This window comes from Mchenga conophoros, linkage group LG5 (genome assembly GCF_057382185.1).
Source record: "Mchenga conophoros isolate Kocher_MC1m ecotype Shallow Benthic linkage group LG5, M_conophoros_male_GT1.1, whole genome shotgun sequence".
Classification (NCBI taxonomy): domain Eukaryota; kingdom Metazoa; phylum Chordata; class Actinopteri; order Cichliformes; family Cichlidae; genus Mchenga; species Mchenga conophoros.
Genome location: NC_140530.1, coordinates 5,665,274 through 5,679,340, shown reverse-complemented (window position 1 = coordinate 5,679,340; position 14,067 = coordinate 5,665,274). Strand labels below are relative to the sequence as shown.

Genomic DNA, 14,067 nt, shown 5'->3' with positions numbered 1-14,067 from the left:
AGGTTCGGTAAACACCTGCCTCTTCTTCTAATCCCAAATTTAAAAGCTTGTAACAAATAAAATAAAATAAAATAAATACTGCAATGGCAAAGTGTGTGAGACTCAATTTGAAAGGCCGAGCGTATTAGCAAAATTTAGCAATATCCACAAATTTATCATTTAATGGGAAAGAGAGCTTGATAAACTATTAGAAAAAAACATACTGATCAAGCTCAGAATGTTATGCTATAACATTTTTCATATTTTTCATGGGTTTTTTGCATGTTTTCCAGTAACACACTTAAAATGCTGAATATTCTGTACAGAAAATGAATATTAATGGCAGCAATTTACAGGATTCCCACTGAAACATGGCTGAACAGGATGGCTGCCACTACTTTCATGTGATGGACTACAAAGTTGTTCTCCATTCCTGAAACTGAGATACATAATGCCGAGTCTGCATAATAAAGGGAGGTTTTGTAGTGTATGAATTCAAAAACTGATATAAAAACCCCCTCTGTTGCTAGTTTGCTCAGTAAATAGGTCTGTGGAGTGGTATGGTGATTTTCCAGTTTCTGCGATTAAGAGAGTGAAATAATGCTGTGCATGTTTCTCATCTTATCTGCTTTGCCACAAATAGTTCTTTAACCTCTTTAATGACTGAGCCATTTCGCCTTGGGGTCGATAACTAAAGGCTCCACCCTAAAACGGGTGGATTAAATTGAAATCTCTGATTATTCACTCAGACCAAGACATATTCTTAGACACCACAACCGGTTATCCAACTAACTCAGTTGCTTTTGAAGGTATCATTGTAATGTTTATCCAGTTAAACTGAGGTTTGTAAATGTGAAAAGGGTTGATTACGATTGCAAACAGCATATTCCCTAAATATCAATTAAGGCACTGCCTGCGTGATATTATTATTGGGCGCTGAGCCCGCCTAAAACTTTGAACCTAGGATATTTTGGACTTGTCATTAAACTTGGAAAAGAAACAAAAAAAAAAAAAAAAAAAAAGGAAAGAAAGAAAGCGAAGGAAAAGACGCTGCCTCCTTATCTGAACGGCGCGTGAGGGCAGGGGTGCGCCTGACGTCCTTCACTACAGCCGTTGCCATGGACAACCACTGCGTTGTCACCATGCGTTGCACTCCTGAAAATCACGTAGGTTGAACTTTTTATGTCGTTTCGTTGTGTAATTTATATAAACTGAGATATAATGTAAACTCTTGTCATGGTCACGGGTTTACAGTGAGTGACGCTGAAGTTAATGGACTCTAAAGGCTGCAGGAAGCTGTAAGCTAACCTTCATCTGAGACGAAAGAGACCGAGCGAAGGCGGTAAAGTATGCTAATAATTAATTTGTAATATTTATAGGCCTGTTACACATTTTGCGGAAATTGCCGTGCAAAACTGAAATCAAATTTTTGTACTCAAATTTGAGCCAGCTGCCTTTCATGAATAATTGGGACTAAATGCTGGCTGTTTCTGGGTACGAACCTGAGCCAGAAAGACCTACGGTACTCTGGCAAAGGCGGGGTGGGGGCGGCGGGCATTGTCCTGCTGAAACAGCCACATGGCAGGGCGATGGCACACGTACAGGTTGGACCACCTCTCTCCAGTTAGATTTCCTTCAAGAACAATTACATAAGTAATTAATCCCTTGTGTATCTTGACATTTGACAATGCAACTCAGTTGCTTACTTACTGTGCTTTTGTTTAATAAGGATATCTCTCAGTAATCTCTGATTTGTTTGCGGGGCTGTGATAATTCTGAAACCAACACCACAAACTGCAAGAAAAACATCAGTTATATCATCTCCCAATTCCAGCTGCACATACCACACTGATATCTGTGTCAGGGTGTACTGGTCAGGTGAATAGTTTTCTCAAAAATGATTTAGGTATTTAGTGAACTGAAAATATGTACATAACAGTAACAATTAAGGAGTCTATTTTTTGTTCATGTTCCATGTCATAATCAAAGGATCAAGCTTGTAAGAAAAAGTTTCATTCATTCATTCATTCATCTACTTCAGTGCGAACCAAAACATATTTTCTTTGGAAATTGTTACACTCGTATTAGTGTTTCAAATCTGCTTATTAAAGGTTATTGAGATCAAGGTATTGGTCAGCTTTTGTTTCTGTTACTTAAAATTAGTGTCATTAAGATGTAGTCAAGCATCTTGCTCTAGATTGTTTGCTTGGCATTTTTTTCAGGGAATAAATAAGTAAGAATATTTTTAGTTTTATACCTGTTTCATAAACATGTGTCAAAGGACAAATTCATGCTACACAATGATACACAAAGGACAGTGTTGGGCCATCTTTCCATGAACACATCAGGCCTGTATATTGATTCTCTGCTTTACCTCTGTGCTACTTGAAGGCTGAAAACCATTCTAACAAAGGATATTCTCTCATTTGGTTGTCTGATGAGGGTAGTGGAGAGCTCTATCTAAAACCTTCCATCTTGCTTTAGATCTGTGAATCATATTGTCCTCATCAAACCATTCAGCGAGCCTCTGTGCACTGTGGATGAGGCATTTTCATCAGGATAGAAATGTTACATCACAGGATAAACTTGATTACACAGAACAGTTTGGATTTGCAGCAACTCTTTCTTTCAAAGAGAAAAGTGGAGCCAGACCTTGGTGTCAAACCCCCTTGCATAAGAAAACTGCCTGATCCACTCAGCATAGCGGTCAAGCAAGGGATTGGGCTAGGATTGAGATAAGCTGCTTCCTCACAATTACACATTTCCATGTAAAATGTATCATCATTTGTCTTGATGCATGCTCAATCATCCAGGTAAGAAAATCCCAAAAGGTTTTGGCGTAGCTTCATTTGCTGTTTTCTTTCAGTGTTTTCCAGGGAAACTATTCCAGCAAAGTCTGACCCAAAAGGCAACATGTCAGAGAAGAGTGTTTGTAACCCAACCTGTGATGACGAAAACATTTCAGAGAAAGAACAGAAAGAAGTCCTCGTCTTTGAGACTGAACTGTTGTCCAGCACCGATTCATATGAGGATATTAAAGTGCAAACAGATGACAGTGCCTACTACGTCACATGGACAGTTTACATAGCTCTAGCCGTTCCACAGGGTAAGATGGTCCACAGAACATATAAACAATTATTATTAGCTCTGTTTAGATGGTCAGAGTGAGACGGTTGAATTTGACAGGCTCTACATATCTGCTGTAATGTAATAGTGTTTTGATTCTAAATCTCATTCCTGCACATTTGGCCTCTTGCAGGGGAAGTCAGTGCTCCTGAAGATTCTGAGAAAGCAATGAAATCAAAGAATGTGTCGGTCCACAAAGCTCAGAGCTGCTATCATATTGAATACAAATTGTTGCCAGGTGATACTGAGACGGTTAAAGTGGACATACTAGTATTTGGGCCGGCAGCAAAAATATACAGAGAAGACGAGTGCAAGGTAAATAGGATCCTCTTTGTTTGTGTATGTGTGTGTGTGACATTAATGAACAATTCATGAACATCATAAGTGGATGGGAGTATCTCGTGGTGTAGAGTTACGGTAAATAGTTGACTGCTCAGGCTGCTGTTGAATACAACTTTGAGTTTGTCTAATGCAAAAATAAATGTGAACAGATTCTAAGAACGTGGCTTGAGGGAGATCAGATTTGGGTTGGCTGGGCCCAGAAGTTTAACATCGGACTCAACAGGGATGTGCTCATCAGTCTTCTACCTCATAAGATCAGGCTTCAGATTTGGAACACTAAGGATAAACTTTGCAGCCAAGCCCGCTACGAAAGAGTCAGAGCCTTCAAACTGTCACAGGAGCTGTCTGAGGATGAAACAGAGTGCGGTGAGCATCCATTTCCAATTTTCTTAAAAATGATCAAAATATTACACCTATTCAGCATAAAAAGAGTTTTCAGCTTTCTGTCTGAACCATGAAGTAATCGCCAGAAAATTATATCCATTCATTTTCTTCCGCTTATCCTTATTGGGGTCGCAGGGGGCTGGAGCCTACCTCAGCTATCATAGATCGAGAGGCAGGGTACAGCCTGGACAGATTTGCTGTCTCTAGCACAAAGAGGCTGGCAACCATTCACACCCATTGGCAATTTATAATCACAAAAACCCGTGTATCAAATATGACACACTTGTCTTTAGAGGGATAGAAATGCTTTAACCAGTTTGATTTACAAGGGCTTCAATTGACTCAAGAATCAAATGGCCAGAAATTACAGGGGACTACAGAGACGTCTGTTAAGTAAGGAAACACAGTCTCTGTGATTAGTCACCATCCAAAGCCCGGAAACCCGGCGTGAGCCAGGAAAAACCCTCCTATTGTGTTATGGAATTATGAACTTTATATTTTTACTCAGGTTGTATTGAGACGATGGTGAACAAGCTGAGGAGCCTGTGTGAAAATAAGACACACACATCTAAAAGACAAAGAAGCAATTTTTGTGTTGATCTCAGTCCAGATGTGGGACCAGAAACGGGTATGTGCATTACAACAATGAATATTTTATGTATATCAGTGTGTCATACTTTTATACTTCTTAATGAATACATTTTTTCAAACTTAAAACAGGTTTTGAAAAAACCACGAGTGATTATCATGACCTCGATGCCATCAGAGATAGTGGCACTGCATCATTTGAAATCAGCCCTGTTTGTTTGTTGGCAGGTGAGTCAATCTCATAATCACGGGCACAGCCTGGACCAGTGCTGGTCAGCTGAAAACAAAGCACTGTTCCTATTTTCTTATGTAAGCTTGTATTTTCTGACTGTCAGGTGAGAACTCACTGACTGAGAACATCCCAGTCTGTTCTTCTGGGGTTTTTGAGATCATCTTCAACATTTCTCTGGATGAACCACTGATGTCAGACCAACTGAAGGCTGAACTCAATCCACTTGTTATCACAATTTTGTCAGCCACTTCACTGCCTTCATCGTCAGTGCCTTTTCACATCCTACAGGTGGGATGTACACATCGTTTTAGTTTTGACACCTTTCTATGTGTTCAATTTATTTCTTACCCAGTCTGCCCTTTCTGGTAGTGGGCTGTGGTTTCAACTTTCAGCTCTGAGTCATTTTCTGGATGATTTCTTTTTCAGGAGAAATGTATGCCCGTTTATTGCCAGTATAAGTTCCATAATTTAAATGAACACAGGACAAACTATCACAAGCAGGACACCAACATCTACTTCAGAGATGTGAATGTAATCTTGACTGGTTTGATGAGTCGTAAAGAGCTATACGAGTTCCTATCCGGTCCACCTCTGGAGATAGAGGTTCATGATCGTGACCAGAAATCGGAAGCGCTGAAAACCCAGACACTTGGGACTGTGTCAGAGCATGACATCCAGTTCGGTGGATCGGTATTACAGCAGAAGTCTTCAGCCATTAATCCTCATGGTATTGCAAAACTAAACCTCTCTGAGCTACTGCTGGGGAAGAAAAGTCTAAAGGTGTGCTTGCCAGTTAAATGCAGCCCTTTGCTACTGGACAGGGAGCGAAGCCCACACAAGAGGAAGATGTCAGAGAAGCCAATGCCACAAGGCCATTATTACGCTGCCAATTCTCAACTCAAAGTCAAAGTCGAGATAACTTGCCCATTCAGTGTTCAGAATGACAGCTGTGATGAGGACTCCTGTAAGGGTCCGTTTGGCCGCATTGTCTACCTCTTTGGATACAGCAACTCCTCTGCGATGACCAAGCTGAGGTCGGAGATACTGCAAATCAATGCGGCAGCTTTCCATCTGGGCTCACGCTCAGTGGAAAACATAGAGACAGCCCTGTCAAATTACCAAATGAATTTTGAGCACAGTGAGACCAAGGATCTGGATTTTGTTTCAGGGTTTCATGTGATAGATAAGAAGACCCACATCTTTGTCCTTGAAGGGCTCAAACAAAAAACAGTGAAGAGACTCTGGGAAGCCATTCCTATGAAGTAAGCCAACCCGTGCTGTCTTGTCCCAACAGCCGGTGTTAACAATTTTCACCTGTGCTGCCTGCTGGATAAAGTGTTGAGATTCCATTGAGGGTGCTGTAGTTTGTGTGATGTTTTGCAGGCTACGTGGGAGTGAGGAGGAGCAGGTGACAGTGCTATATAATTCAAACCTGGTTTTCTTCAGACGCATCTATGACTCACTAGACATGAGCCTGAGTCCTATCCATCTGAGTCAGTCACTAGAGACCATCATGAAAAAGTCTCAGATCTACGTTAGAGGCACGATCCCCCAACCCTGCTTTCAGGCTTTGTCAAGGTAGCTGAATTAGACATATTTATTTTAAGTGAATAATGGTGGTGGGAGGATGAGCCAGAACAACCGTAGCTTTCGATTTGACGTGTTTTTTGGAAACCACATTGCTACTTGGTGTGTGTAACTCCAAAGCTCAGTCCCTTTTTAAATATGATTTGGTCTTCACCAGCTTCTATTTATATCCAGCCCTTAAGTTAAAGTTAACTGCTGTTCTCTATTCATCAGGTAGTCCCCAACTGTTTTGTTCTACAATCTGGAGCCTACATTTAATAAAGTAAAGGGTTGCCAGTAAAGACAACTGCACCTGAAAATCAGAGTTAATGGGAGTAAACAGAAAAAGAGCAAAGAAAGGTGCAAGCTGTTAAACCAGAACAATGAGCTGACAGCTAGCAAAAATTTGCATGTCTTATTGAGAGGTTCACATTGACTGACTGCTTCCACCTTATACTGGATATTTGGTATTTTTTTGTTCTTTTGTTTTGTTTTACATTTTATGTATACAGTGACTGTGTGGTGTACTCAGTTTCAGAGTCAGATTCACTTCTTGCTAACCAAGTTGATCTGAAAAGACTCTCGTCTTTGGTTAGTTGGCTAGTAAAGGACCCTTGGATCAAAATGAATATGTCAAATATAAAACAAACAATTCGGTATAAAATGTATAAATTGTGTAATTTATCCTTTTTCTTAGGTTAAGCCAGCTTTGTCAAGTGAAGCAGCTTAAAGAGGTGGTGGAGTACAACCTGTTCCCCTCAGCTGACATGATTCTCAGCTTGAGCAGTGTATTTGGTTTATATGCTGAGAAGAGGGAGCAAAAGGTTCGGGCAAACACTGAAGGGAGCATTCCCACTCTGCCTATCAGGATGAAAAGACATGGGCCCATCAGCACACATAACACAGAGTACATCACATGGAAACAGAACAGGCCTCTCCAGCAGCTGAAAGACTTTGTTCAGGTTTGTGATATCCTATAGTACTATACACTTACTTGAAGCGTTTTATTAACAGATCCAGTCATGTGTATCATTATATTCCAGGAAAATATTAAAAAGGTGCAAGAGCAGAGAGAGCAGTTGCAGAAGCCAGAGGCTGCAGTGTTAAGGATAGACATGGCTGCAGGAAGAACAGCACACAACTACAGCATCCAGACCTTCAACTCAAATGAGCGAGCTAGGGAACTGCTCTGCAAAGAGATGGCCAAGGTGTGTGTAGCATGCTGTCTCTAACATATCAGAGTATAGTATAGTACCAAGAAAGTACCATTGTAAGGTGTTCTTACAATGCCATTGTAAGAAAGCCCTCTGTCTGTACAATCTCATGGATTTGACCAGCTTTTCCAGTCACATCACAAAGACATAAAATATTGTCATTAACATTGGGTTTTTCTCTTCTTCCACCACTGCTCTCTCGTTAAAAGAGTCATTTAAAAATAACTTATGAGGTGTGCTACACATGTGGCTGATTATTAGCCTTATACATAAAATGTGATTAGGCGGAATGGTGCTATCCACCTCGGCCGCTGTATTCCAGATGGCGGGGATCCAACCGGCACCTGCGCCTGTGTATTTTTAATGGAATAAATGTAATTACACACAAACCTAATCAATGTATATTTATGAGTACAACATTTTTTTTCTATTAAATAACCTCAAGAATGACTTAGTGTATCTTTAAATGTATTTTTCAACCTTTTCTGACACACGGTGTCATTCTAGCTTGCAGAATAGTCTATACATAATGAACATAATGAAGCTAAGTAATTTTTCTGACTGCCTCAGGTGCCTGGGCGCAGGTTTACCTACAGTCAACGGTATAACAGTGCAACAGTGGACCCAGGAGACATTCCATGGAAAACCAATGCTAGATCTTCTTCTACATCTACATTTTGGAATATTAGCACGAGCAAGTCCAAAGTGCACCCTAACCACCCAGATGAAGCTCGTGTGGAAGAGCTGAGAAAGGTAAAGTTCATTTGCAAGTACTGTGCAACAGAAGAGAAATAGGTTTATTGGTATTACTATGAATACACATGGGACAAGGATGACCATGACCATGAGTCAGTATGTTTAGGTTAGGTATAGAATAGCATGTAATATGACATGACTAATAATATTAGCCCCTCTGTTGCTTCAGTTGTCGTGAGCACACAATTATTTATTATCCAATGGCAGTAAGAAAACATTTGTAAGTTCTTTGAAACATCTGCCTAATCTTCAAAGGTTATGTGATGATAGTGTTTTGTAGTTGATAATTCAGTGTGCTTCCAGCCGTGGAGGGAGAACATCCTACATGCCAACACACTGAAACCCACACTTTCACGCGACACATGGCCCTGGACTCAACACTCGGAGGACTTTGAGCTCTACAGGAAACCTCCCCGGTTCTTCAGCACCTCTCCCGTGACCATCTACCTGGCTGGTATGGACACAATTAAGGAACTTAATAGCTGAAGTGCAGGATCTTTAAGTGCCTTTTTATGCTTATTTACCCTCTGAAGAGTCCAAAGCACAACAAGGTTCCTCTGAATGTCTGAACTTTGCCTGCAGTCCCAGTATCATTAAATCTTTCTCCATCATTAAGACCATACACGAACAAACTTAATGTGTTGGCAGATGTAGTATTTAAAAATGACAGGAGAAAAAATCTAGCATATTTGACCAATCACTGTAGATTCAGTGCATCATCAGAGTTCCTGAACTCTTGGAAAGCACAACCTCACTGTACACACTTTCGTGTGTGGCAAGTCTATGTGAATCTTTTTGTTTAGACTCTGGTTCCTCAAATGGAAATCCAGATTTACTAAAGTGTAAAACCAACGTTTAGGGTTGAACATTTATTGTCAGGATTTACTAAAGAGGCGCCGTGTCAAGTTTGTAAATGAAAAGCATGGACAGAGGTGTGTTTGTGGCTGGCCTCACTGTCTTTATTGCAGATGTGTCTTCAGAGAAGTGGCACTTAATGTACATTTCTTACTCTTTTCTGTAGTACTATATCTGTTACACAGTACTGTGCAAAAGTCTTGAGCTGCTTGAGAAGCAAAACATGTTCAAATATACATGGAAATACTTTATGAGCCAAAAACAGACATTTCTCATCCACTTGGAAGTCAGTATTTTGTATGACCACCTTTATTCTTCAGCACAGCCTGAACTCTGTGAGGCAAAGTATTGTAGACAATATTAAGATGTATGTAAATTTTAGCAATTAAAAGGACAGATCTGAAGTGTGTAGATTAATGACTGAATCTTACTAAAAATGTAATATGCAGCCTCACGTGGCATATCAGACAAACAACATTCAAAAAAGTAAAAAGCTGCCCCAACCCTCTAAGACCATATACAGTTGCTGATATTTCAAATGAAAGAGTTTATCTTTATATGAAAACACAAATTGTCCTTTAGCTCGCACTGTTATGAAATGCTTTGCTGCAGGATGGTAGAAATGAATGAATGGTCATAATTGAAACGATGTGGTTACATCTGTGTTTTATTCGATGACTGCAGCATCATCTGGAACTTAGTGTTCGTACCTGAGGATTTTTATTGCATTCATCTTACTAGTATTGTGGAGTTCATCGAGAAACAGACAAAATCCATGATCTGCACTAAAGTAGTTACAGTTGCAAGAAAAAGCTCACAAACCCCTCAGCAATTGTGTAAATATACAATTTCCAAGTAGAGATAATTATACTTGTTCCTTTTTTCAAGTATAACTGGGATAGCTGTAGCAGCAGGTCATCTATTAATTGAGCGGTTGATGGTTCAATCCCTGGAAGTACTTCAGACCCCCAAGTTGCTCTTTGATGTGTCAGCTTTAGAGAGACAGGGCTTAAGCATTGAAAGAATGGGCGAATGAGACAGGTAGAGCACTATATAAGAACTAGTCCACTCATCATTCCTGTTATTTCTCAACACTTCTCTTTGATTAAGGTCACACCTTTAATTTGGACATTCCAAAACATTATCTTCATTTTTCTTTGACCGTTCTTGTGTATTAGTCTGGGATAGGGCTGTGCGATATGACCAAAATCTCATATCCCAATATAAGACATCTATCTTCCCGATAACAATATAAATCACAAAATGTAACATTTTCTGTAAATTCTGTGAATCTCGGGCAGCTCGACTTGCGTGAAGTGTTTCCAGCTGGGCGTCGTGTACTTGGAGCAGTGTTTTAACTGATGCATGAAACGATACATTTTTAGACATAAGTAACGGCCGCAGTTTTCTTTGTGAGTATTTATTACACGGCGTGCTGCGGGGAAAAGCCTGTTCTAACGTTTGAGTCTAAGGTTTATTTTTTAGCACCTGGCGACTCTTTTTTGCTTCTCATCCATAAACACGGCATACTCTTTCACGTAATTCAGTTTATTTTGAAAAGTCTCAACACGATCTTGAGCTTTATTGTGAAAGGCTTATGTGGAAAATAAACAAGCGGACACGGGATGGTTTTACCGTCGTTGTTGCTAACGACAATGCATAAAAACAGTCGCTTATCCGTCCGTAGTGTGGTTATATTAAATATAAGAGAAAGAGAGAACTTTAAGAAATTAATTTAGCCACTACAGTGACCATCAAAACCATGAAAAAATATTGCCGTAAACAGTTTATTTTGCGACACCACGAAACAAACGATAGCGTAAAATGAAACGATAGACGTTTTTATATCGTCATCCGATATATATCGTTATATCGAACATCCCTAGTCTGGGACATTCTATTCAGACTCCCTTGGTCCAGAGAAATATCACCCTGACTTTAACTAGTTAGAATAGAATAGAATAGAATAGAATAGAAAGTGAAATTTCGGTGTTACACAGCTCTTATAGCAAGGGGAATATAAAATATAAAAGGAAGACACAAAGTGGTCCTATATACATAAGCAACTGAAGTTCGTATACACAGGTAACAATGTACAGAAATATGTATAGAAAAATTGTACAGGGATATATACAGTATAAAATGTACAGTGAACAAACAGCTGGTGAGTAAGATGACCAAAGGATGTTAAACTGTGTTATAGAGTTTGACAGCTTCTGGTAAGAATGACCTGCGGTCACTGTGGGTGTAAAAGTCTACTGCTGAACGAGCTGCTCGGTGCTTGTACAGTCTCACATGATGGATGTTAGCTTAGACAACATCCTCTCCTCCCCAACCTGCTCGATGGACTTCTGCGGACAGTCCAGGACAGAGCTGGCCCTCTTGACCAGTTTGTTGAGTTTCCCCCTGTCCCTCTCTGCCAATCCACTCCTCCAGCAGACCACAGCATAAAAGATAGCAGATGCCACCCCAGTGTCGTAAAATGCCCTTAGAGCAGGGCTCTAGACTAACTTTTTGCCATGGGCGTACCGGTACGCCTAACTTTAAAAAGTTAGGCGTACCGGCACAAAAGTTAGGCGCACACAAATTTTATAATAATTTATATAATATAATGTGTTTTTCTGGATACACTGTGCTTTTTCAGCATTCAAAGATTGATGCCACCGTGTCAGAGCACTGGCTATGAATTTCAGAAGGATCAGGCCTTAACTTAACAGAAAAGTTAGCAATAGTTCTTTTCCTATTACAGCTACATCCACTTCTGTCGTGCCTAGGCTGCTCACTAGGGCTGGGTATCATCACTGATTTCTATAATCCATTCGATTCTGGTTTTCAAAGTCCCGATTCGATTCAATTTAGCCTCAGACAGTCAGAAATATTATAATTCTGATCATTTATCAGTACTGACTTCATCAGAATTGTGAACATCACAGCAGATGCCTTTGTGTGAAAGTAACTGAGAATAAAACACAGGAAAACATGAAGGAGATTTTCCTGGTCTGGCTTTTTATAGCAGATAACCTTAAAAATATTCTACAATGTTCTGCATATAAAGTTTAAATTTCTTCAGTATTGAACAACAGAAAAAAATAGGCTTTCTTGTCCGAGGTCATTTAAGTGAAAAAAAGAAAAGAAAAAGACAGCAGCCGACAGCGCTGTAAACAGCGGTAGACTGGTGGGTAATAAGCGAATGAATAATACAGAAAACAGATTGGAGACGAGAAACTGTTCTTGAAGTACAGAGAGAGAGAGAGAGAGAGAGCTAGCTGTGCATGGAGTGTGATTTTAATAGTCGTGGAAGCAAAACAGCAAAATTCATGACGACATTGATCAAATGTGAAGCGCAGTTTGCTGCTTCTTTTGCTGCTGGCTCGGTGAATTTTGGTTGGAGAGAGACAAAACCTGCAGCTCAGAATCAGCGCAAAAAGACGTAAACACAGCGCGGACCGCACGCATCAGAATCGCTGAGCTCCAACAGCGTGACCGTCTACGGGCCATCGGGTGAGAAAGCCGAGAAAGACAAAGTTGATTCTGATGCGTCGGGTCTGTGTTTACGTCTTTGTGTGGAGTCCGTGTACCTGCTCTCATCTGCTGTTCGGTTGTTGTTGAAATGGTTTTGTGAGCTTTAATCTGAGAATCTGGTGTTTCTGGCAAAACACAGTTATATTTAAAAGTCGATTCAGGATTTAATGAATTGATATCGCTTTATTCAAGCTACTCACCTCCCACTTCCACCTGCACTTTCAACTGGACCACGGCCAATCAGAGAGGTCCCGCCCCTGACTATCTCTGATTGGTTTAGTCCACGATAGGGGCAAAATGTGTGTCTGTTGTTGACCATAGGGAAGGTTGCAGATTTTTTTTTTTTTTTTTTGCTACCCGAACAGTTGGTCGCACAGGTGCAACCAAATATTTGCACCCATGGCAAAAAGTTAGTCTAGAGCCCTGCTATCACATTCTTACTCAACTGAACAGAACAGAACTTTAGATTCAACATCTTGCCCAAGAATATTTGGCAGACTGGAGTAGCAAAGAGTTGAACCACCATCTCTCTGATTAGCAGATGACTTGTTCTAACTCCTGAGCTACAGCCTCCCCACAACACATCAGTTTGTTGTGCATGGGGCCGCAGAGCAGTCAGGGTGCTCACGCTGAATCTTGTAACAATGGGCATGTGAGGATCAGAACTGGACCACGGAGCAATGGAAGAAGGTGTCCTGGTGTGATTAATTGTGTTTTCTTTCATATCACGTGGATGGCTGGGTGCATGTGCATTGGTTACTTGGGTAACACCTGGCACAAGGATGCATGATAGGAAGAAAGCAAGTCAATGGAGGCAGTGTGATGCTTTGGACAATGTTCTGCTGGGAAACCTTGGGTCCTCCTTCACCCATGTGGATGCTACTTTAACATGTGTCGCCTACTTAAGCATTGCTGCAGACCATAATCCACCCTGCCACAAAGAAAAATGATTCAGGAATAGTTTTTGAGTCACAACAATGAGTTTGAGCTCTTGACTTAACCTTCCCCAGATCCTTTGTGAACATCTTGGCTCAGATACCACAGCACACCTTCAGGTGTGTAATGGATTTGATGATGGGTCAGCAAAAGGGGGGGACCAACACAATACTAGGCAGGTGCTCATAATGTTGTGCCTTACTGGTATCTGACCGAGAGTAGTTTATCTATTTTATTTGTGTAAGAGGGTCCTTTTTGACCTTTCAGAAAGGTGAAAAATCCCACAATTCTTTAGTTCACAAGTGATGCAGACACTAACTCAGTATACAAGCATGTCATGAAACCACAAGGTTTCATTTAAAGCTGTACTGCTGACGTAGAGCTACATTGATTTTCCTGATTCTGATCAAAACAAAGCACCCAAGAATTAGTTTAAGGAAAAAAGTATGTAGTAAGTGACCTATTTACATGAACATAATAATGATTAAATATTAAAATTTTTTATATTAGTTGGAAATTAGACACAGTGGTTCCAGTGGATGATGTATCCCGGCATGCCAGCAGGTT

General features: G+C 40.4%; 1 protein-coding gene across 2 annotated transcripts in view; it reads left to right on the top strand.

Annotated features, from left to right (window-relative positions):
• The first annotated feature begins 1,008 nt into the window (after positions 1-1,008).
• cfap92 (cilia and flagella associated protein 92 (putative)) overlaps positions 1,009-14,067 on the top strand; it is a 16,299-nt gene continuing 3,240 nt past the window's right edge. The window contains exons 1-14 of one of the 2 annotated variants that reach the window (XM_085272907.1): positions 1,009-1,145; positions 1,234-1,321; positions 2,846-3,085; positions 3,239-3,420; positions 3,597-3,813; positions 4,340-4,459; positions 4,552-4,647; positions 4,755-4,939; positions 5,078-5,913; positions 6,035-6,229; positions 6,915-7,179; positions 7,261-7,425; positions 8,002-8,184; positions 8,491-8,641. In XM_085272907.1, the coding sequence (XP_085129033.1) occupies positions 2,893-3,085; positions 3,239-3,420; positions 3,597-3,813; positions 4,340-4,459; positions 4,552-4,647; positions 4,755-4,939; positions 5,078-5,913; positions 6,035-6,229; positions 6,915-7,179; positions 7,261-7,425; positions 8,002-8,184; positions 8,491-8,641 (2,788 nt within the window). In that variant the 5' untranslated portion in view covers positions 1,009-1,145; positions 1,234-1,321; positions 2,846-2,892. Of the gene's footprint in view, positions 1,146-1,233; positions 1,327-2,845; positions 3,086-3,238; positions 3,421-3,596; positions 3,814-4,339; positions 4,460-4,551; positions 4,648-4,754; positions 4,940-5,077; positions 5,914-6,034; positions 6,230-6,914; positions 7,180-7,260; positions 7,426-8,001; positions 8,185-8,490; positions 8,642-14,067 lie in introns of both variants that reach the window. The other variant, XM_085272906.1, reaches the window with a different exon arrangement.